The sequence below is a fragment of the Gopherus evgoodei genome, chromosome 9 (genome assembly GCF_007399415.2).
Source record: "Gopherus evgoodei ecotype Sinaloan lineage chromosome 9, rGopEvg1_v1.p, whole genome shotgun sequence".
In the NCBI taxonomy this organism is placed as follows: Eukaryota; Metazoa; Chordata; order Testudines; family Testudinidae; genus Gopherus; species Gopherus evgoodei.
Genome location: NC_044330.1, coordinates 6,954,051 through 6,977,392, shown reverse-complemented (window position 1 = coordinate 6,977,392; position 23,342 = coordinate 6,954,051). Strand labels below are relative to the sequence as shown.

Here is a 23,342-nt window from a genome sequence, read left to right as displayed (position 1 = left end):
AAAAAGGCCATCATCTCTATAGGAGCTGTCCCCAGGCTAGATATGTGCTGGCAAAACATTTCTCTCTGTCTGCCAGCAGAGACAGGAGGATGTCAGAATCCTCTTGCCAAGTTTAGGCCAGAAGCTGGTCACACCAAGATCGGTGGGCTCCTAGAAGATCCTGCTTCTCAAACTTTCCCTTGCTCCCTCCCTGCCCTGATGGAAACTAGACATACAGTGAGGGAGCTGTGGTTGAAGCCGCCATCTTTGATGTCACAAAAGTCTTTAACGGCGCTTTTCAGAAAGCCTCTGAAGAGGGAACAATAAGTGAAGTGGTTAGAGCAATGCTACATGGGAGCCCTTTTGTGGGCACTGCAAGCAACCCCAGCTCCCAGTGAGCACCAGGGAAGTCAGACTGCAAAATCCAGAATAAAGACAAAAGTTCATCTGATGAGACACAATTCTCCGCCCTCCGCAGGAAGCCGAAAGTTTTCAGGACTGAGCCCTATTGAGGTGGCAAGGGTACATGAGCATTTTCCACCCCCAGTTCTCTGTAGGTTCCAAATTCACCAATCTTAATAGGCCTCTCAGTTCTCCATTCCACTCTCCAAAGGCCTCCTAAAATTAGAGCCTTGAGACCTGAGCCAAACCCAACTGGACCCGACTTCAAGTGTCGGGTCAGGCCAGGTCTGAAAACAACCCAAGCCTCTCTGGGGTGGGGTGAGTAGACTCTAACACCTCCTCCTGCCAGTGGGGCTGGCAGAGCAGCTGCATCCCAGCTCTTGCCAACCACTACCACCTCACTGCATTGGGTACACCGATGGGTAGCAGCATCTCTCACTCTACAGCACACTCAGCATTAGTATACTATGCCTCTGCTTTAGTATACAGAACACATAAAACCACCTTGGACCAGCACAGTGTGCAGTCATACCCAAAATCTGTATTCCATGTGGGACACTAGATCTTTCAGCTGCAGTTCAGACAAGACACCCATGAACAGGCACTTGCTTTTAAGCATTTCTTGGGAGAATGACACCCTTGGTTGAGGTAGGTCTCTCCAGCCTAGAGGGCATATGGGGACCTGGAGAGGAATAACAGAGTAGGGCATGTGGTGCTGCTTTTCATGTCCCCCAGTACAGAACGAGTAACACAAGGTGACCAGCCACACTACTCCTTTACCCATGGCTTCGAAAACATCGTGCAGAAGTTAACCATTCATGGGTATTGTATACATCCCCTCCTCTGCTCTGCCCTGTGACACAGCCAGTGTGACATTCAACCCAGTGAACAGAAACTGTTCATCTTTACATGGGGGAGCAGTTCCCTGTTGGAATGCAGTGGGCAAGTCTCTCATTGTCTGGGGAAATTAAGGTTGATAGCACTTTGTAAAGAGCAGCCCTCCATTCAAGTCTGTTGCTGATGTCATCGGGTCACAGTGCGGCTTCCCTTTGCATTATTCCATTCTTACAATAAATATTCTCAAATAAAAGGCAGGAGGTATTGTGGGGACAAGGAGTTAGCTCAGGCCAGCAAGAGCGCGGTTCACAGCAGTATTCTGTAATTGCTTTTGTCTAATATCTCCTTCCTTTTCTTTTAATTTCCCTCTACAGTGGTAACGTTATTATAGAAACCAAGTTCTTCGATGATGACCTCCTTGTAAGCACTTCCAGAGTGAGACTTTTCTACGTTTGAGATAAGGGGGCCTTTGGGGGCTGTTTTTAGTTTTCCTCCGTGCAGTTCTTGGTGCAGAACCCCTTGCCTATCCAGTGGAAGACACTTCCTGTAGGTGTGAGCCTGGGGACCAGCTCACCGGGGGTTGTGACGTTTGCCCATCAGTTATTTGGTTTTCCCCTCTGACCAAACCCAACCCTGAGGGACGCAGCCATCAGCTCAGTGATGGGGGGAATAAAGACTCTGTAAAAATGGGCAAAAAATGGTTGTGCAGAACCAACACTGTAAATTATGTTAGTTTCATCCTTTGTACTTCTCTGGATCTTGGTACGTAATCACTCATTTCCACTTGCATCTTCTCTCAGCACTTTGTTTTGGATTAAGTTAACCTTTTCCTTTCCCTTGTTTACTTTTTATGCTTTCTCTAGATTTCTATGTAGTGGTCTATACATTCTCATATCCTAAACTTGTAAAATAGTCTGATATTACATAATGTAATTAAAGCAAATTTCTGAATTAAAACATTCCTACCGTCCAAAGAATGGAAACACTTTCAGCTGTGTTTTTCCCCCCTTATTTTAAAAATGTGAGCAAGTGACAGACTGCAGCTTGCAAGCCCACTGTCAGCAAGCCAACGGCAGCAGAACAAAGGTCTTGTCAGCACTTCCATGCTAAGTTCTTGCTGTATTCTTTTCTCCTCAAGGCTTCCTCCACATAAGGTGAAAACTATAGCTGATGACCAGTGATGAGCTGCCAAAATATTAACAACCGGTTCCCTCCTCCTCACCCCTTGAGGGGATCGTGTCCCCCCCTCCAGGACTCCTGCCCCGCCCCCTGGGACTCCTGCCCCATCCAACCTCCCATGTTCCTTGACACCCCACCCCCAGGACCCCTGCCCCATCCACCCCCCTTCCCTGTCCCCTAACTGCCCCCTGCTGCCCCATCCAACCCCTCCTCTTATTCCTGATGGCCCCCTGGGATCCCTGCCCCATCCAACCACCCCTTCTCTCTCTCCCGACTGCCCCTGGAACTCCTGCCCCTGACTGCCTCCCACCACCCCATCCAAACCCTGGTCCTTCCTGACTGCCCCCCCGAGGACCCTTGCCCCCATTCAATTCTCCTGTTCCCTGCCCTCTGACCACCCCGAGTCCTGACCCTAATCCCCCCCCGCCCTCTATCCAACTCCCCCTCCCTGTTCCCTGCCCCCCTTACCGCGCTGCCTGGAGATGGGGGCCGCGCCACCCAGAGTCGGGACTGGGAGCCATGGGCGCCGGGCCTGAGTTGAGGGCTGGGCCAGAGCCGCTGGCCAGCCCGAAATCGGGGGCCAGCCCAGAGCTGGGGGCCGGAGTCAGGGGCCAGCCCGGAGTCAGGGCCGGCCTGGAGCCACTGGCCAGGCCAGAGTCGGGGGCCGGGGGATGGCCTGGAGCCGTGCTGCCTGGAGTTAGGACCGGCCCGAGATTGGGGCCAGTCTGGAGCCACTGGCCAGGCCAGAATTGGGGCCGGGGTCGGGGCCAGAGGCCAGAGACGCGCGGCACCGAGAGCCCTCCTCGTGCCCCCCCGCCCCAGCTCACCTGCAGGAAGCTGCTGCTTCCTTCTCAGCCCTCCCAGGCTTCCTGCGCTAACAGCTGATTGGCGAGAAGCCCGGAGGGGGAGCCTTCAGAGGAGGAGGCAGAGGCAGAGCTAGAGCCAGGTGAGCTGGGGCCGGGGGTAGGGCAGGGAGCTGCTGGAACTTTTGTTAAATTTAAAAGCCCTTTACAACCGGTTCTAAAAGGGTTTCTAAATTTAACAACCAGTTCCCGCGAACCGGTGAGAACTGGCTCCAGCTCACCACTGCTGATGACCAGGTCTTCCTTCCGATTCCCCACTCCACACTAGGATTGTCCCTGTTCATTCAACCAGTGATTAACTTAAGCTTACTATTTCCCTGGGCAGCAATGCGCAGACATTAGTTTATCCAAACTCCATTGGGTATGTCCAAACCATCTGGAAAATGGGGGTTGTTCTGAATAGGAATAGACTAGCACTTAACATAGTCACCAAGTTCACAAACTCCAGGAAGAGAGGCATTAGCTATGATCACTAAAGATGCCTCTTTCTTGAGTTTACTAGAGACTGAAATGCTGTACTGGGGGCTCTGTTTGGGCTACAGTGGCTAACATCAAGTGCTAATGTGCGCCCAGCTTTGATGGTATATGGGGGTGTGTAAGAGAGAGGCCTTAAGCTTTTCTCCCAGGCTACAGGAGACCCTGGCCACAGCCAGTTACTTCCATGAGGTGGCTTATACACAGGCCTCACTTTCTTATTTCTTGCAAGGGGGACCCTGCCCTTTGTGGGCCTTCTTAAGTCTCTTCTGATGGGGATCAAAAGGAAGTTAAATGTCCCAGCACACCCAAGAATAACTTCCCAGAGCCAACTGAAACGGAAAGAGGCCAGCAGTACCTTCATACTTCAGGGCTGTCTGTGTAGCAGTTTTCAAGGAGTCCTGGCTGGGTGGTTGAATGGGGCTCTCTCTGTGGGGCTTACCCTGGGGATCTGCTGCATTCCCTGTAGAGTCTGGGTGGAGATCTTCTGTCTGGGAGTGCCACCTGTGGCCTAAGGAATCACTCCATCCATTTCCTACTCAGGGTGATCTTCCCCACAGCTGACTGCGGCCATTTCCTTCTTTTTAAAGGCCTCTTCTCTACCATACATGATTGACAGAGCCAGAGGGGCAGGGCTTGCCCCACACACTGAGCCTCTCTGGGGCCTGCCTTCCTCCTCAGTGTGGGCCTATCTACTGCCCCACAGGGCGCTTCTGCTGCAAAGGTATTTTCCAAACATACCCTCACTCACAGCTCCTGTTACATTTCTTATAATTAGCCATCTTCATTCCCTTAGTAAACTTAAACCTTGCACAGCCTGTGCCTTCAGTTTCTGCTCTCAGACATCACTGGCAGTTTTATGATTAGTGGATATTGATGAACTTAACTAGGAGGATTATGAGGTCAAACCATCCTGTGAATGGGCACTGATTCATAAGAAAATGATAGGAATAAGAGAAATATATCCCTTTTAGCACCTGAATTGGTGCTGGATTGTTAATCTGAGGGAAAAAAAAGTGCATTATCCCCAGCAGCAGCTTCCTCCAAATGTGTCTGAGCCTGCTGGACATATGGGGCAGAGCATTCCCAGCAGCATGCCCCCACTAGGCCATCCCTGAGGAGGGGACCACGACTGTTTGGAACACTAGTATGTCAAAGCACACTATGAAACTTCCAGTGTGCGAGAGTTGGGTCCACATGGCCCACATGCTTCTGCGCTGTAGATTCACACTTTGGCTTGCTGTACACAAAATCACCGTGTAGACAAGCCCCAAGCATCATGCAGTGGGGGATTGGGAGAGGAGAGGTGGGAATATGTGCATGGGTGGGGGTGGGAATCTCCATTTGGTAGCAGTTTGCAGATTGGAAGGAGAGTCACTTTAACCAATGAAATGTAAACCCTGTGCCAAGCAGGCTTGCAGCCTGGTGCAGGGTCGGAGTTCAGGCACACGTGCCCCAAAGGCAGCAGGGTCCGAAGGCATTAGGTAAGTTGCATGTAAATTACCCAGCTTTGTAGCACAGCCTGCCATTTTCAAACTGCTTTTCAAACCCAAAATACCCCGCATATGCCAGGTAAAATTACAGCACACTGCTGCTTACAACTGTCCTCCTTGTAAACAGGCTTAGCCCACTTCAGTGTTTACATGGAGCTATATTGTGATGTTTACCACTATGCCTCCAGCTGGGAGTTAGGCAGAGTTAGCCAGTGACACGCTGCAGAGGCAGCTTCTTGTCAACAAGACAAGCTACAACCTAGTAGCAGGGAGCATTTTTCAGATTAATCAAATAGGAATGCACATGATTTTTAAAAAGACTCTCTGTCTGTGGGACCTGTAATACCTGGGATATTCGTTGTCAGCCTATGCTTGCTCCTATTGAAACAGTCTTTATGTGTGATTACCTCCGTGGAGAATTGCACCTGTTCCAACCTGTTGCTATGATGGCAGCTTTTAAATAACGTCCCACTGGCATCAGGGCTGCATATGAGCTGTCCCTGTGGTCGAGGTTTCCGTGATGCCCGCGCTGGAAATGCAGCAAGACAAGGGGCTGGGGAGGTAGGCCTGACGGTTTGACTTCGTTTCTCTGTAACTAAGGTGTGTTTCTTGGGTGTGAAGTAGAGGCTGATTAGACAAGGCTCCAGCAGCACAGGGCTGCTGGCCAAGCATGGCTCCCTCTACGCCTGTACTGCTGCCATTACAGTGTCCTGTGTGGTGCCATCGCCTAGGAGTAGCTTGTCCAGGATGTATGCCCAAAGGCCTTCAGCTTCTCCATCTTAACAAAGTGACTCTGTTGCCTGCCTGAGGGAGTGATTATAATACTGTTATCCCTGGCATCCTGATGAAGCTCTTTGAGGCAGGGACTAGGCAGGTAGATGGCACCCCACACAATGGGGCCCCAATCTCAGCTGTGGACTCAGGGTGCCAGAGTAATGTAATTAACTTGCACTGGTGTGCATGGCACGGTTTCTAGGTGAGTGTAATGCTGGTGAAGGATGCTTTATTGACAGCCCTGGAGACAAGCTTCTAGCACAGGGGTTCTCATCCTCTTCCCCCGTCCATCTAGCCAGGACCCCTCCTACTTAGCAACATGGGAAGGGGAAGGTTGTGAGCCCCACAACTGAAACCTGTGCTTTAGCTACCAACAGACCGTGCTGGTCCAAGCCTTCTGCATACCATGCCAACTCAAGCCTCCCCGTGTTTCACGGGCAGCACTTCTCGAGGAAGCAGATAGCCTACTCCCTCTCCACTAAAGGCTGAGTTTGAGCTTCGACTCATACTGCAAAACTGTCTTCCTGGTTTAGGCTGGGCACGGCCATGTTAAAGTGAAAGATCCCACTGGCGTCATTAGGAATTTTGATGCTGGGTCCTTTGCTAGCTTCGGACAGAAGCTAGATTCCCTGCCTTACAGGAGCAATGTAAGCTCTTCAGCTTTGGAATCAAAGTGGTCGGTGACTGCTCACAAGCAGGCCCGTCATGCTGGAGGGTTGATGTGATGGGGAGGTCTGTCTATCAGTAAAGGGCCACTAAGCATGAGCCTGGTCTTAAACTCCTCCTGGTCAGAGAGTTGGACGTCATGCCAGGCTGGGGGGAGGCTCTATCACATTATCACCCAGGGCCTCCCTTTCAGAGCTCAAAAAGGCTTCAGCCTGGAATCTTCTTCACACCTTTCCAGTCAAGTGTGGCATGGCTGCACCCTCACCTACAGCAAGGTCAGCGGTGTCCTGCCAGTCCTGCCGGCTGCGAGCCAGGTTTCTCTAGAAAATGCAGGCATTGGCACTCCCCATCTTCTGTTGCATTCTTGTTTAATTGCACACACCATGATGCTTCTGCCTTCAGTCTGGCCTTGGCATTAAAATGACAATTAACCCAGTGTCCTTGCACCAACTGAAAACCAGTTCTTTTTGTGCTGTGTGTGTTACTGCTGCCCTCTTGTGGTACGATGGAAAGTAGCTCACAACGGTGCTTTCTTTCCTGGTACTCTGTACAAGGACCAGTGAGGGCAAACCCTCATTTGTGTACTCTGCGTAAACAGTGCCCACTAGTGAGCCTTCTGGGAGCACTTCCCGCAAGAGGTTGGGTTTTTTTAACAAATATTTTTCAGTGACCAATTAAAAAAAAAAAGTGTCCAACCAAACTCCAGCTAAGAGTCGAGCCTTTCAGCACGTCTAGTGTAAGGTCTGGCAGCAAGTAGGATTCAATGGCCCTTTCCTGAGCCATACAAACCTAGGCCTGAGGCTTGTGCTTTGAGCTCAACTGTGTGGGAAGGAGGTGGCAAACCTCTTCAAGCCTCAGAGCAGACAGGCTTTTGTGTGTCAAATACCAGCATGCTGTAATCCACCAAGAGAAGGCCACATGGTCTCTAGAGCACAGCGCGACTTGCGCTGCAATGGAATCATCACCAGCAGCTGTATCTGGCTGGCACCCCCTGGCGTTTGATTGTGGTTTGGGTGTAGCAAAAGAAATAGTATTTTTCAATTCCCCTCATACAAGTACTGTAGTCCAGTCTCTTTATCATGAAAGTGTAACTTATAAATGTAGATTTTTTTTGTTACATAGCTACACTCAAAAACAAAACAATGTAAAACTTTAGCACCTACAAGTCCACTCAATCCTACTTCTTGTTCAGCCAATTGCTAAGACAAACAAATTTGTTTACATTTATGGGAATTACTGCTGTCTGCTTATTTACAGTATCACCTGAAAGCGAGAACAAGCATTCGCATGGCACTTTTGTAGCCGGTGTTGCAAGGTATTTACGTGCCAGATATGCTAAACATTCATGTGCCTCTTCATGCTTTGGCCACCATTCCAGAGCACGTTTCCATACTGATGATGCTTGTTAAAAAAAAAATGTGTGAATTAAATTTGTGACTAAACTCCTTGGGGGGAGAATTGTATGTCTCCTTCTCTGTTTTACCCTCATTCTGCCACATATTTCATGTTATAGCAGTCTCAGATGATGACCCAGCATATGTTTGTTTTAAGAACACTTTCATAGCAGATTTGACAAAACACAAGACGGTACCAATGTGAGATTTCTAAGGATAGATAAGGCACTCAACTCAAGGTTTAAGAATCTGAAGGTCCTTCCAAAATCTGAGAGGGGCGAGGTGTGGAGAATGCTTTCAGATGTCTTAAAAGAGCAACGCTTCGATGCGGAAACTACAGAACCCGAAGCACCGAAAAAGAAAATCAATCTTCTGCTGGTGGCATCTAACTCAGATGATGAAAATGAACATGCGTCAGTCCGCACTGCTTTGGATCGCTATTGAGCAGAACCCGTCATTAGCATGGACGCATATATTCTAGAATGGTGATTGAAGCATGAAGGGACATATGAATCTTTAGTGCATCTGGCACGTAAATATATTGCGATGCTGGCTACAACAGTGCCATGTGAACGCCTGTTCTCACTTTCAGGTGCCATTGTAAACAAGACGTGGGCAGCATTATCTCCTGCAAATTGTAACCAAACTTGTTTGTCAAACCATCTAGCTGATGGAGTGGACTTGTAGGTTCTAAGGTTTTACATTGTTTTATTTTCAAATGACATTTTTTTGTACATAATTCTATATTTGTAAGTTCAACTTTATGATAAAGAGATTGCACTACAGTACTTGTATGAGGTGAATTGAAATATACTATTTTTTTTACAGTGCAAATATTTGTAATAAAAAATCAATATAAAGTGAGCACTGTACACTTTGTATTCTGTATTGTAATTGAAATAAATTTATTTGAAAATGTAGAAAACATCCAGAAATATTTAAATAAATGATATTCTATCCTTGTTTAACAGTGTGATTAATTGCGATTAATTTTTTTAATCGCTTGACAGCCCTAGTCAAAATGCATTTGACATGGGTGGTGTGAGCCACTGGAGAGAGACACCTGCTGGTTCTTTACCAAGGGCTGTGAGTGAGAGACGCTTTGATAACTGATCTGTCACACACATAGCCCAGTTAGAGGGATGCTGCTGCATTGTTTTAAGTTGCTTGGTGGGGTCTTAGATCCCCCAAGAGCACCAATGGCTGCGAAAGGCTGGCTCAGTGCTACCCCACGCTGCCTGCGACCAAAGGCCTCCGGAGCGGGGCCTCTGAGTGCTGCAGTTGGGGCTGCAAGAGCAGGAATAGTTTGTGCCTGTGGGAGGCTAGCAGCTGAGCTCCGCAAGGCCCTGAGGGCACGTGTGTCACCAGCCCCATCGCAGCTCTCAAATGCCTTCGGCCCTGAGGTGTAGAGAGATGGATGAAGTGTAGAACATCCAGTGCATGGACGAACAGGCCAGCACTGGCCGGCGTGTCCCTTTGGGTCATTTGCCAGCCTTGCTCTCTTCCCCAGCGTCACACTTTGATTTTAATCTCGCCTTCTAGCTGCATTTCCGAAGCACCTGTCACTACAGGGTCTATTTATACTATAGGAGGGACCCACGACGAGCGGCACCTTGATCAAAACCCACTGGTTTTGGCTTCCTCTTCAGCACACAAATAATGCAGGGGGAGACGAGACTGAAAGGGCAGGCTGGGCTGCTTAGAGAAAGCACAGCCTTTAAGAAAAGCTCTGGAGAGCTGGGCAGCGCCTCAGCAGGCCAGAGATCGGAGCTAACTGTGGTGTAATGGGAATTTCCTTGGCCTTTTAGGTGCTGGACAACTGGATTCAAACACGGCCTGAGGACAGAGATGGAAGGGTTGGGGCTGGACTTTCCCTGGGTGGTCATCTTCACCCAGCCCTAATCAACACAGCAGAGCTGCCCGGCATGCCCTCTGCTCCCAGTCTAGTTCTGGTACGGTCACATGGATACAAGACTAGAGTAGCAGCTGGTGCTTCAGATCAGGATCCAGCTGTAGAACTGAAGCCCTCCCCTTCTCTTCTAGGGTGCGGGTCAGCGTTGAGGAGCTGTCTCTGTGGGCGGCCCGGGACTGGACTAGCACAGCATGCAGCAGCTCAGGATCAAGGTGCATTGGCAGAGCTGCTAGAGGACAGGGGGAGGGCCAGACGAGCAAGGTCAGGGCTGTGGGTGCATCTTGGATTAACTGCGGTGAGTGTCATTTGTAGTAACGAGCCTCTGTCTGTGCACAGACGTGTCCTGGTCAGTTCCCACAGAACCTGTCTTGACCTGAACAGGGCTGGTCAGCTCCTGCTCACAGGACGATGATGGCTCGAGAGAGAGATTTGTAGTTCTCTGGTTACCAAGCTCCTGCACGACAAAGGTGAAACCAGGCCAAGTTAGTTTCCCCACCCACCCCCTTTGCTCATTGTGGTCTCTTGCTGTTGAAATGGGTGATCCTCTGCCTGCTGCCAGCTTGCGTCATTGGCTGTGAGAACACAGCAAAGGGCTGAGGGGACCGCAGAGCCAACCTGTGCACCAACCACCGACAGTGTGAACTCTTGGCTCCACTAAAGTCAGTGGGAGCTTTGCCCGTGACTTCAAGAGGGCCAGGATTTCATCCAGGCTGTTTCGATCTCTCCTTTCCTGAAGGGACTGAGACTGGGCCATGTTATATGGCTAAATTCAAATACAGCAGAACCTCAGAGTTATGAACACCAGAGTTACGAACTGACCAGTCAACCACATTACCTCATTTGGATCCACAAATACACAATCAGGCAGCCAGAAACAAAAAAAAAGAGCTAAATACAGTACAGTGCTGTGTTAAACGTAAACTACCAAAAATAAAGGTAAAGTAGCATTTTTCTTCTGCATAGTAAAGTTTCAAAGCTGTATTCAGTCAATGTTCAGCTGTAAACTTTTGAAAGAACCACCATCATGTCTTGTTCAGAGTTACGAACAACCTCCATTTCTGAGGTGTTCGTAACCTGGAGATTCTCCTGTTCCTGTTGGCAGGAGACATTGAGGATGACGCGTGGTTGCAGACATTTCTTCATGGCTGCAAAGAAGAGGAAGAAATCTCTTGCTTTGTTGATTGGCTTCAAGGAAGCATTAGGAGCAGGTTCCCACACAGTGAGAACAGTGCTCAGACAGCTTGTTAGAGAGATGTTTGTGAAGTGCTTTGGAGATCCTTGGGTGGAAGGTGCTGTAGATAGGGTGCAATTGACAAAGATATTTAGGCACCTACCTCTCAATCATTTGTGAAGCCCATCCACAAGCACTTTCTACTATCTTGCTGCCCAAGTGACTCTGCTGCTGGATTTCCTGCACATGCCAAGTGAGGCCAACTCGCCACGAGTAAGCTTTCCCTCTCCTGCCTGTGGCTAGCCCTGATTGCTACATCTGCCCCCGAGAGGACTTAAATGCTCTGCAGAGCCCTGCTGCCTTGCCCAGGAAGGGTTTTTATAACCCTCTGTTGGCAGCTGGCTTCAGCATTCTGTGCTGCGGGCCGGGTACATCTCCATGCTGGGGTCTGCTGAACTCCTGTGGTGAGTTTTAGAAGAAGACACACAGCTGAGTTGGCTCAGCAGAATGGAGACCTCTCCCTGAGGACCTTTCGCAAGCCTACCTTCCGCAGGCCAGGGAACCCAGATCTGACCCAGCCACATGTGACAGGAAGCCCATCCTCTGTGTCTGTGGATCCAGGGACCAAGGGGAACAGCATGCAGAGAGCAGGGCTGGCTGCTGGTGACAGGGAGGGAGCCCCACTGCTGGTAGATTTCTGTTGTTCTGGGGGTCACCAGAAACAGACATATATAGCAGGTGGCTTGTGTGATGGACCAGCAGGCATGGATCTGCATGAACCAGAGCATACCAGGCCATAGGGAGGGGCGCAGGGCAGGGTCTTGGGGACCAATGGGGAACGGTGAGCGCATTGCTGCCCAAGATCCCTCTGCGTCTGGTGGTGCGAAGCAGCTTCCTGCTCTAGCCCCAGCTCACACAGCACCTCTAACAGACATGTGGGTGCAGGGCCAAAGCCCAGTGATAGAGCCGGCAGTGGGTCACAGTGTGCTCCCCAGCCAGACCTAGACACTCCCTGGGGTGACCAAGGCTATGGGTCTACAGGGCTGAAGGCTTTGCTTCCCAGAAGGGAAGGGCCAGTCCTGATTCAGAGGCTGGCTAATGTGTGGGTGAGAGTCTCCCCCGCCTGCACCCCAGCCATGGCTCCATCCCACTGGGACCTGCCCTTCCCATGTGGCCTGTTCCCCACCGCCAGCAAATGTGACTCTCCAGTTTCCTTATGAAACATGGGCTGATTTGGAGATGCCAAGAGTGGGCGTGTCCCTGCACTGGCTGGTACAGCTGGTGTCTGGATCCGCTGAGGCCAGGGCCCAACCTGTCCAGGAACTGTGGGTGCGGGAGGGCTCTGCCCTGAGTCAGCAGCAGCAGCTGCTCTGAAGAATCCCAGCAGACAGTAAATTACTCTCCTGCTAATTGCTCCCAATCAGACGCTAGCCCTTACACTTCTGCCAGGGAGGCGCTGCCCTTCCCACAGGCCAGATGTTAGGAGCCCTCCTTTCTTTGGAAGCCCAGGGCAGGGTGCCAAGCATGGGGTTAGGCAACCCGCTGGGACGCGCCTGGGGGTCACTGGTTAGTGAGAGCTGGGGGGTTGCTCCTGATAGGTATTGCTGGCTGGTGAACTTGTTACACCGAGCAGCCAGCGCTGGGCACCGAAAGCAAACCAAAGGCTGCAGAGTCAAAACAGGAAGCGGGAGAGGGAGGAGGAGGCAGCCGAGGGCTCGCGTTGAGGTTGCAATGTACCCGAGGGGCCAAAAGGGTTAACATGCTTCCAGCTGCCAATTCCAGCAGGGTGCCGGCTCCTGCCCAAACCTGGCAATGGCTCTGCACCCTGACGAGGAGGGAGGACCAGCGAGGCAGGTGGCAAAGTGACCTGCAAACAGGGTTGCCAACTTTCTAATCGCACAAAACCGAACACCCCAGTCCTGTCCTGCTCCTTCCCTGAGGCCCCACCCCCTGCTCGCTCCATCCCCGCTTCTTCCATCGCTCACTCTCCCCCACCCTCACTCACTTTCACCAGGCTGGAGCAGGGGGTTGGGGTGGGAGTGAGGGCTCCGGCTGGGGGTGTGGGCTCTGGGGTGGGGCTGGGGATGAGGGGTTTGGGATGCGGGGGTGGTATGGGCTCTGGGCTGGGGTTGCGGGCTCTGAGGAGGGGCCAGGGATGAGGCATTTGGGGTGCAGGAGAGGGCTCAGGGGGTGAGTGGTAAGGGTTCTGGGAGGGAGTTTGGGTGTGGGAGGGGACTGTTGGGACAGGGGGTTGAGGTGCAGGAGGGGGTTCAGGGTGCAGGGTCCTGGCGGTGCTTACTGTGGCTCCCAGGTCCCTGCAGCTCCTAGACCAGTGGTTCTCAAACTTTTGTACTGGTGACCCCTTTCACATAGCAAGCCTCTGCGTGTGACCCCCCCCATCAATTAAACACCTTTTTATATATTTAATACCATTATAAATGCAGGAGGCAAAGCAGGGTTTGGGGTGGAGGCTGACAGCTCACGACCTCCCATGTAATAACCTCAGGACCCCATGAGGGTCCCAATCCCCAGTTTGAGAACCCCACATGGGCAGCCAGGGAGACTCTGCACGCTGCCCTAAGGTCTGCAGGCACTGCCCCCACAGCTCCCATTGGTCATGGTTCCCAGCCAATGGGGGCTGCGGAGCCAATGCTCAGGGCAGGGGCAAGGGCAGGGCTTGGAGCCCCCCTGACCACTCAGTGAGCCTAGGGGCCACAAGGACCTGGTGGCTGTTTCTGGGAGCTGCAGTGAGCTAGGGCAGGTAGGAAGCCTGCCTTAGCCCCGGGTCCCCGGGTCCCCGCCGTGCCGCCAACCGGACTTTTAATGGCCTGATCAGCGGTCCTGATCGGAGCCCCACCAGGGTCCCTTTTCTATTGGATGTTCCAGCCGAAAACTGGATGCCTGGCAACCCTGCCTGCAAATCTCTCTCTTTCTTTTCTCTTAAAGAAGAGGGCTAAAAGCTTTCTTTTCCCTCTCCTAAATTAGGGTTTGTGTGTTTGTTTACACATATCAAGCCTCATCCTCCCTATCTATTTCCTGAAGCCTTTTGAAGTGGGCATTGGGAGCAATCAAAGCCAGATGGTTGGGTCTTTAACAGAAAGGCCTTTTCTCCCAACAGTACGTTGGACCTTTGAGTTACCTAAGGGCTAACACCATTTTCTTAACCAGCTGGGCTAAGAGTCCTTTGCTTGGTGCTTGTGATGTAAATGGCCCACTGGATCCCCAGGTGCTTGTAGAGTTTTCCAGGAAAGACCGGCATTCCTAATGTCAAAGCCATAAGCAGGAAGAGGCACAACTGGTGGGGAATCTAGCCCAGGTGCTGTGGGCTGACTGGAGATGAAGATTAAGCCACCCTCGGTTTGGAGTCGAGTCACAGAGCCTGGGACTGTGCAAAGCTCATGATCCCAGGTCCTTTAGGCCAGAGGTTTTCAACTGGGGGGAGAGATTTCATCAGCCATCACCTTGCCCTTCCCATACTGATGAGTGGAGGGGTGGGGGCAGGTATCTGGCTGGCTTGGAGAGGAAGGGACATCCCAGTGAAGGAAGTCAAACAACTCCGTGCCACTAGCAAAGCGGAGAACAGCTAGATCCACCCCAGTTTTCCCTTTCCTCTCCCACATCGTCTATCCAGCCAGCCAGGTGCTGCCAGCACGCAGCTCACGCTGTATCTTGCATTTCTGGCAGGACTGTCTATCCTTGACTGCTGGGAAAGTTGGGAGCTCATTCAAGTCTTTGAAAAGCGAAATCGGCCTTCCTCCTGGCAGGGTGCCCTGGATCTGTTCTGTCTGCTAATACTCAGCTGGGTCAATTGAGCCCTCTTAATGAAGTTAATTATCTGATTCAGACAAACAAAAGGTGCACAGGTAGCCTGAGGGCACATTATATTCAGTGCCTGCTTTGCAACTTTGCCTCCCCTTCAATTGCTCATGCTGCCCTGGCAGGGCGAGGAGGCCCGAGCTGAGGTGAAATGCAGCCCTGGGGAAATGCCTGGCTCTCATGAGCACAGAATAGCAGCATACCTGGGCTGGTAGCAGGGTGCACCTGCTGCCTCCATTTCTCCTCTGGCTGGACAGAGGATTTGGGACTTCCTGGTGATTGGCCCTCTAGTCCGGGGCAAAAGGAGAGTCCCACAAAAGCCAAGATGCCCATCACAGCTTCCTGCGCTGGTGCAGCCATCCCCTCTGCAGATGGCATCATAGGAGGGTCCCCTGCCCTTTCTTTGCGGTGGACCCTGCCCTGGTGCTCCAAAACATGGGCAGAAGCCCTGCCCTAACCCCAAGCCCACCCTGCTCCACCAGGTCACCCCCTACGGTGCCTGCTGCTGAGCAGGTGTCTCCTCTGGCTCCCCAGGGCCTTCAGTCACCTTGGCTCTGACTCTTTGCTAGTTCCTGCACATTCTGCTGCCTCTTATATCCCCAGCAGCCTGGCTTTCCGTCACCTGCTCTGTTGTGTGATCAAGGGAGCGGATGGGGAAATGGCACCTGAACCCCTTAAAGGCCCAGCTCCCTGGGACCACCTGATCTGGTGAGAAGCGAAGCCATTGCAGCGATTGGAGTTGGAAGATGGAGGGGGACGTGTCATTCATACTTTTTGGGTAGCCAGAAATAATGCAGTGCCAGGAAACTGGTCAGGAGGCATCTGAATTGCTTGGGACAGGCATCTCTCCCTCGCATTCCTCCAAACAGGCTGAACTACCTGCTCCATTTGAGGAACCAGGGCCTGGCAAACTCTTCCATTAGAATACGTCTCGCAGCCATCTCCGTTTTTCACCCTCCGATCCAAGGACAGATGGTGTTTTCACATGACATGATGGTTGGAGTCTTGAGAAGGCTCATGAGACTCTTCCCGCAGGTACGGGCTCCTGTCCCACAGTGGGATTTTAACTTGGTCCTCTTTAGGCTCACCGGCCTGCCCTTTGAGCCGCTGGATTCCTGCTCCTTTTCCTGCCTGTCATGGAAGGTTGCGTTCCTGCTGGCGGTGACATCAGAGAGATGGGTCTTGGAAATTAAAGCCTTGACGAACCCAGGGCCTCCTGGGGGGAGGGGCAAGTGGGGCAATTTGCCCCTGGTCCCACAGGGCTCCCACAAGACTTTTTTGGGGCCCCTGGAGCGGGGTCCTTCACTTGCTCCAGGGGGCCTGGAAAACTCTCACGGGGCCCGGGCCCCCGGAGCTTCTTCCGCTCCGGGGCTTCGGCAGCAATTTGGCCCTTCCCCGCCGCTGAAGACCCAGGCCTCCTGAATCCTCTGGGCGGCCCTGTCAGAACCACCGTACACCATCTTCTACAAAGACAAGGTTCAGCTGCGGCCGCACCCGGCCTTCCTGCCGAAGGTGTTCTCCACCTTCCATATGAACCAAGACATCTTCCTCCTGACGTTCTATCCAAAACCGCACAAGACCACTGAAGAGAGGTGTCTTCACACCCTGGACATCTGGAGGGCCTTGGCTTTCTACCTAGAATGTACCAAGCCTTTTGTTAAATCAATTTAGCTCTTCATCGCTACAGCAGACGGGATGAAGGGACTTCCAGTGTCCTCGCAGAGATTTCCAATTGGATCATCTCGTGCATAAGGACCCGTTATGACCTGGTTGGGGTTCTGTCCACACATTTACTGCTCATTATGCCATCACTCAGCAGGCCAGGGATGACGCTGGGTTTGGCAGAGCTGTGTGGCAATCTGCATGTCCATGAACTCCTACCAGCCTCCAGGGGTACTGCTTGGGAGTCACCTAATATGGAAAGGACATGAGCAAGCACTCCAAAAAGAAAAGACAGTTACTTTTTCCGTAACTGGTGTTCTTCGAGAGGTGTTGCTCATGTCCATTCCATGACCCACCCTCCTTCCCCATGGTCGGAGTTTCCGGCATGAAGGGACTGAGGGTGGGGGAGAGACGGCGGTGTCCCTTATACCGTGCCATGCGGGTGCCACTCTAGAGGGCGCCAGGGTTGGTCCCCTATGGATACTGCTGAGGGAAAAACTTCCAGCACCGGTCGGTGCATGTGGCGGGCACCAACACCTAATATGGAATGGACACGAGCAACACATCTTGAAGAACACGAGTTACGGAAAATGTAACTGTCTTAAGAGCTCTCTGTCTGCTTCCTGTGCTATTTTCTGCTGAGATTTGAAACAAGCTGGAGACATCAACATGGGGCGACTGGTAGCAGAAGTTATTTCCAGAGCTGCAAAAGGAGAAGACTCTTGCACCAAAAGTGAGACGAAGAAGAGGGTTGTATTAGATGAACACAGGAAGTGGAGGCAGGAGATTAGGCAGAGGGAAGTCTGCCCTGAAGCGTAAGGGGGTTTAAGCATCTGCTAAGGCAGCCACAGACACAACCCCATTGTTACTAGCCTTGTTCCATGGGAGCCAAGCTGTAGTTAGGGGTGAGCTGATTTTCCCAACTCTAAACCTCTCCTTCCCCGTTTACAAAATACCTTGTGGGTCTGGAGATCCCCAGGTAAGACAGCTGCCCATTAGATAACCCGATCTTTGTAAAGCTGGAACATAATTAGGGTTTTGGCTTTTCAGGGTGTCTTTGTTTCAGGTTTTGGAGTTTATTTTTAGCAATTTTTGAGTTTTATGTAGTTGTCCAAAAGTCGGGGTCCTTTGGGGTTTTCTCTTTGTATATATTACTGCGATTTATGTCCATTATTCATTGCAGTAATATATACAGTAATGAGTCATCTCTTGGTAACTTTCTGTCATGTGTTTTTAATGTAAAGCTGTTTCAAACTGCGCTGTGCTGAAGTGCACTAGGGAACCTTTAGTGCACGCCAACAGGGTCTACATGGACCAATTTACGCACAACGTTAGTGTGCTTCAGAAATCGCACCCCATGGTCTGCACTATTGTCCATGTAGACAAGCCCTTAGGTCCAAGTAATCATTTCTGGTGTTTATTGGATAAATGGATTTTTTAAAAAAGGCTCTGTCAGGGGGTGTTCTATGGGTGTTTTGTTGGTTGAAACAGAAAATCAGAAGCCCTAAACATAAACCATTCATGTCCAGGCCTGACTGCAGCTGCAGACTAGAACATGAATTGCAACAATGTATCAACATCAGATGATCATAGTTTCCATACCTTTTACTAAGGCAACCCACCAACTGCACTTTGTCTCTTTTTGCAACCCACCCATGGTCCAAATTTTGGGGGGTGGGGGAGAATCATAGGCCAGTGTCCTGCTCCTCTGCCACCACTGCCTCCTGCTCCTTGCCCGTCGAGGGGGCACTGACCGCCCATGGCAGGCCCCTCCATCTTCCCACCACAACCCTAATCCCAGCCTGGTGGAGAGGGGCAGCGCTGGGAGAGAATGGGTTGGAGAGCAAGCCATATTGGGCTTCTCCCACAGGCCGTGCCCGGCTGATCTTTGCCTCCCCCAGGAGGCTCACCGGCTACCGGCAGAAGCAGATCAAACACAGAGGCCAGCTGGGGATCAGGGATTTTTATTTTTATGGGTGTTCATAAAAAATAACCCTGGAAAAAAGTGAAGGGCGATGCCCCCTGCCTCCCCCTGCCCAGTGTCATGTGAACAGCATCTTCCATCCCCCACACTCTCTATGGAGCTTCATATCCAATCATAGATGAGGGAGAGGTGAAATCTCTAACACCCAGCTGAGGGACCATGCTCTGAGATAAGATGGAAAGTCCATGAGGCTGAGCACAGAGGCTGGCAGGTCCAGATGTTAGCAGCTGCGCAGAAGGCTCTTCTTGCACCAGTGGGACGCTGTATCAAAAAAGGGGAACTGTGACCCTTGGATGTATAACCAGGGGCGAAATGAGCAGGGACGTGAGTTTACCTCTGTACAGGGCATGGGTGAGACCGATACTGGAATACCGTCTCCGGTTCTGATGTCCACATGGTGACTAGAGGGGGCAGGAAAGAGCCACAGAAATGATTCCAACACCAGAGAAAATGCCATGCAATGAGAGATGTAGAGAACTCAATCCATTTAGTCTACAAAAAGAAGATTGAGAGGTGGCTTGATCACAGTATAGAAGTGCGTACACAGGGAGAAAACACTGGATACTATTTATTTATTTATTTGGCATATGCCACCCGGTCAAGTCAAGCTGCAACGTTCTTACCAACGATGGTCAAGGCACGAAGACCTCCAGGAAGCTGAGGTCTCTTTAAGCTAGCAGAGAAAGGCACAAGAAGAAGCAACGTCTAGAAGCTGAAGCCAGACAAATTTAAATTAAAAATAAGGCCCCAATTTTTACCAGCGAGGGTGATTAACATTTGGACCAAGCTACCAAGGGAAGTGGTGGAGTCTCCATCTCTTTCTGGAAGATGTTTTAGCCAAACACAAGTTATTGGGCTCAAGATAGGGCTACCTGGGTGCAATGTAATGGTCGGCGTTGTACAGAAGGTCAGACTAAATGATCTAATGGTCCCTTCTCGCATTAAATGCTATGAATCTATGAACACCAGGGCAGGGACCAGGATGCAGGGTGGAGATGGAGTTTTGCCCTGCTGCAGTGAATGGGGAAGGGCCCAGAGAAAGGTGGGGCTAGATGAGCCAGGGAAAAAAGCAAAGAGCTTGTTTGTGAGACAAGCTGGAGCAAGTCCAGGGAGGGCAGTCGAATTGTTTGGACTCAGGATTAGAGCAGGGTGGGAAACAGTTTTCCCATCCCACAACGTTTTTTGAGATATCTAAAAAATTTCCCATCCCGAATTGGAACAAAAAGTTGAAATCTCAGATTTTTTTGCAAAACAACAACCATCATCCTCATCATCACAATAAATCAGTTCAGGTCAAACAACATGTTTTATTTTCAGTCTGGCCATTGATTAATTTTCTGACTTTTTTTTTTTTTTTACTATAATTAGCTTAACTTCTGAAACAAAAAGCTGGTTGGAATCGGCAAACTGGAATTTTTTTGTTCCAATAATGTCAAAACAAAACATTTCAAAGCTATCATTCTCAAAACTTTTTCAAGCAGAAAAAAAAGAAAGGCCTCGACCCTGACCCTGTTCCCTAAACGGTTGAGTTTTGATAACTCAGCATTTTCTACCACAAAAAGTTTCATCCGCAAGGTCCCGACCAGCGCTATTCGTGGTGAAGGGCTAGAGAGCGGGGTGTCCAAAAGCCAGTCCAGAAAGAGCGCAAATTTCTGAGTGATGTCTCTATCACCCCTTATCAGTAGTTTTATGTAGTATCTGCAGCTCCAAGCCAAATTTGGGGAGGGGCTGGATGGTAATTATAAAACCAGGGAGTTTGTAGCAGAAAGAGGCTGCAGCAAGAAACACGACAGTCGCTCTCTGGGCAATAGTAGGGGGAGGAAGCGGTCCAGGGAGGCAGCAAGCCATCTGAGGGGCCAGACACAGGGTTCCCAGGCTGGAATCCAGAGCAGAGGGAGGGCTGGGTTCCTCCACCAGCCACCGAGGAAGGTGGGATGAATCCCACTGAGGTAAGGGGTGTGAGGACCATGCAGCCCAAAGACCATGGGAAGACCTGCTGTAGGGCATTGGACCACAGCTGTGTGGGACGCTCTGTTCCCGTGGAAGGGGTGGACCAAACTGTGACTTGGCCTGAGGGCCAAGTTGTGGGAAAAGGGACCATGGTGCAACCGTTGGTAGGGGGCGCCATATGGGGCGAGTGCTGCTATGCCATGCCTGGCCACAAGGTGGTGCCCCTTTACACCAGGGGTGGGGAACCTACAGCCTGCAGATCAGATCAGGCCCATTGGTTAATATCATCCAGCCCATGGCGCCCCCCTGTGGAGCCGGGAGCGTCGGCTTTCCCCACTGCGAGGGGAAGCCCTGAGCCTCCGTGCCCCTCGGGTGGGTGAGTGGCCTGCGATTGATTTTTTTTCTGTGTGTCAGTGGCCTGTGACAGAAAAAAGATGATGACCCAAAAAACAGTACCAGGGCCCAGCCTTTTACAGTCCGTCTCCCTCTTCAGGGGATGCTGGTGTGGCCGAGGAGCGCAGGAGCTGGCTGGGATTACACTCCCAGCATCTCCCTTTCATCCTGTCCAGGATATTTCCCTTGTTCAGGCTTTGTGAGCTCATGGAAAGCAGGGGGAAGTATGAACCGATGCTGAGAGCAGAATTCCCAAGCGGAAATCTCCAGCCAGGAGTTATTCTAACACAAGTGCCTGTTTCCCTATCCCCAGAGCTGCGAACCGTGATGGTGCGCCTGTCAGAGATAGCGGCTCATCTATCCTAGCAGGTGGCCCGGGTGGGTAATGAAGGGTAGGGGCATGAGCCTGGAGCATCCAGTGGACAGCACAAAAGAGCAGGAACTTTCCAACGCCTGCTAAAGTGTGATGATCTTTGAAAAAATCGGGACAAATTGACCTCTCCTCAGCAGGGGAACGCGGCAGATCCAGGAGCAACAGGAATAGGTGTAACAGTCCCTGCTGGCCCAGGGTCACCCACAAAGAGCTGTCTGTACACTCCCAGAGTATAACAGCCCCAGGCTATGGGTCTGAAAAGGGAGCTGAGACCCCCAGCTTCTTGCCCATATTAACTGGAGCTGCTTTCTGTGCCCCGGTCTGACTGTTTTATTTTGCATTCATCTTTATTCTAAGACAGCCCTGGTTTTTTAGTGCTTTACTCTTTGTAAATTTGCAATTAGATGCAATGGCCAGAATATTGTCATATGGGTGTGTGCGCACCACTGCCCCCTGCTGGAAGGAGTCCAGAACTCCCAACTATACATCCTAACCCCTATACTGCAAATAATAAAAATAGTCATAATAATACCCCCCAACTCTTATCCAGCTTTTCCTCAGTAGCTCTCAAAGAATGTTACAAAGGCGGGCACTACTGGTATCCTCATTTTACAGTTGGGGAAACCCAGGCACAGGGAAGTGCAGTGACTTGCCCCGCAGCAGAGCCCAGGTCTCCTGAGTCTCCGGGTTGTGCTCTTTCTACCGGGCGACACAGCCTCCCACCGCCTGTGTTGATGGAGCAGCAGGCTGGGAGTCTTTCCCCGCTACTGCCCTAGTGTGCACCAGAAAAGCTGTGCAATCATGGGTGGCCTCCGATTTCTTACAGTATCTTTAGGGCTGGCAATTTTCACCCTCAGCTTTGCCACTTCTCCTGCGGGGGCACCAGATGGCGCTGTACCACAACAACGCTTCCAGCCCCTTGGGAGCCCTACCCAGAGCAGGGCTTAGGGGAGGCTCCAGCCTTCAGTCTCATGCCCCTGCAAGTCCCTGCGTGGGATCCTGTGAGCGCAGAGCAAAGAATCAGCTGCCTGCCCAGCTCCCAACAACTGTGAGGGAGAGCTCCGTACCCAAACCACCCAGGAGACAGAAAAGGGCCAGTGCCTTCCCGGAGAGGACATGATCCTTCACCTGGTGGGTCAACCAGCCAGGAAACGCAGCTGATAAGCCAACAAGCAGAGCCACCTCCCCAGACTAGACAGTGAGATCCATTCGGAGTCGTCAGAGGCAGGTGGACGCCTCGGACCGTTCATAGATCTTGGTACCAGCAGGGCTGGACGGGCCCTAATCAGCTCCAGGAATCTTTGGCCAAAAAAGTCAAACCAGGAGATGGAGGCGAGAACTCCAAGCTCCTCTTCCTCACTCAGAAATCTAGCGAAGACTAAAGTTGCCAGGCCCGGCTGGGATTCCCAGCTGAATGCCCTCGGCTTGTAAATCTTCAGGGCCAGCTGTTTAATGCAGATGGCCGTGTGTCCTTGTCCCTTAGCATGAGACAGGCAGTGGGAGCAGTGGCGGGGGTGAAAGGCCAATAAACCCCATGGCAGCTCCTGGCTGAAATGCAGCTCCTGAGTCTTCTGGACAAAAGGCGCGGGGTGCACTGAGCCGGGGGCACCAGCAGCAGGGCCAGCCACACACAGCTCTTTGCATCCCGCCCCGGGAGCAGTGACCGAGCTGGGGGGGATGGAGGGTTTGGGTTGCTCAGCACTATGGATCAGCAGGGGAAAGCCTGACAGCGGTGTAGCCACCTGCCCCGGCTACATCACACGCACTAACAAGGCAAACCATCCTCATCCCCCGCAGCGATGACCCCCCGGCCTCTCCCCCTCACTTTCCATCTTGGTCTTGGGGAGCCACCTGCTGCTGTGCCCGGTGTCCTCGTGTGTGCAGCCAGCTGAGCTCCCCAGCAGCACTCCCCCTGCTCCCCTTATCCACTGCTGGGGGCTGTCCCAGAGCAGTGGACTGGGCCTCTGGCTCTTCAGATGGCCTCGATCTCATGGGCTCAGAGTGGATGGACATTGGCTTT

At 51.6% G+C, this 23,342-nt stretch overlaps 1 protein-coding gene across 1 annotated transcript in view; it reads left to right on the top strand.

Moving 5' to 3' along the window:
- The window catches only part of PDE6D (phosphodiesterase 6D), a 47,368-nt gene extending 45,167 nt beyond the window's left edge, over positions 1 to 2,201 (top strand). The window contains exon 5 of the mRNA XM_030575209.1: positions 1,593 to 2,201. Coding sequence (XP_030431069.1) covers positions 1,593 to 1,674 — 82 coding nt within the window. The 3' untranslated portion in view covers positions 1,675 to 2,201. The remainder of the gene's footprint in view (positions 1 to 1,592) is intronic.
- Positions 2,202 to 23,342: the final 21,141 nt, after the last annotated feature.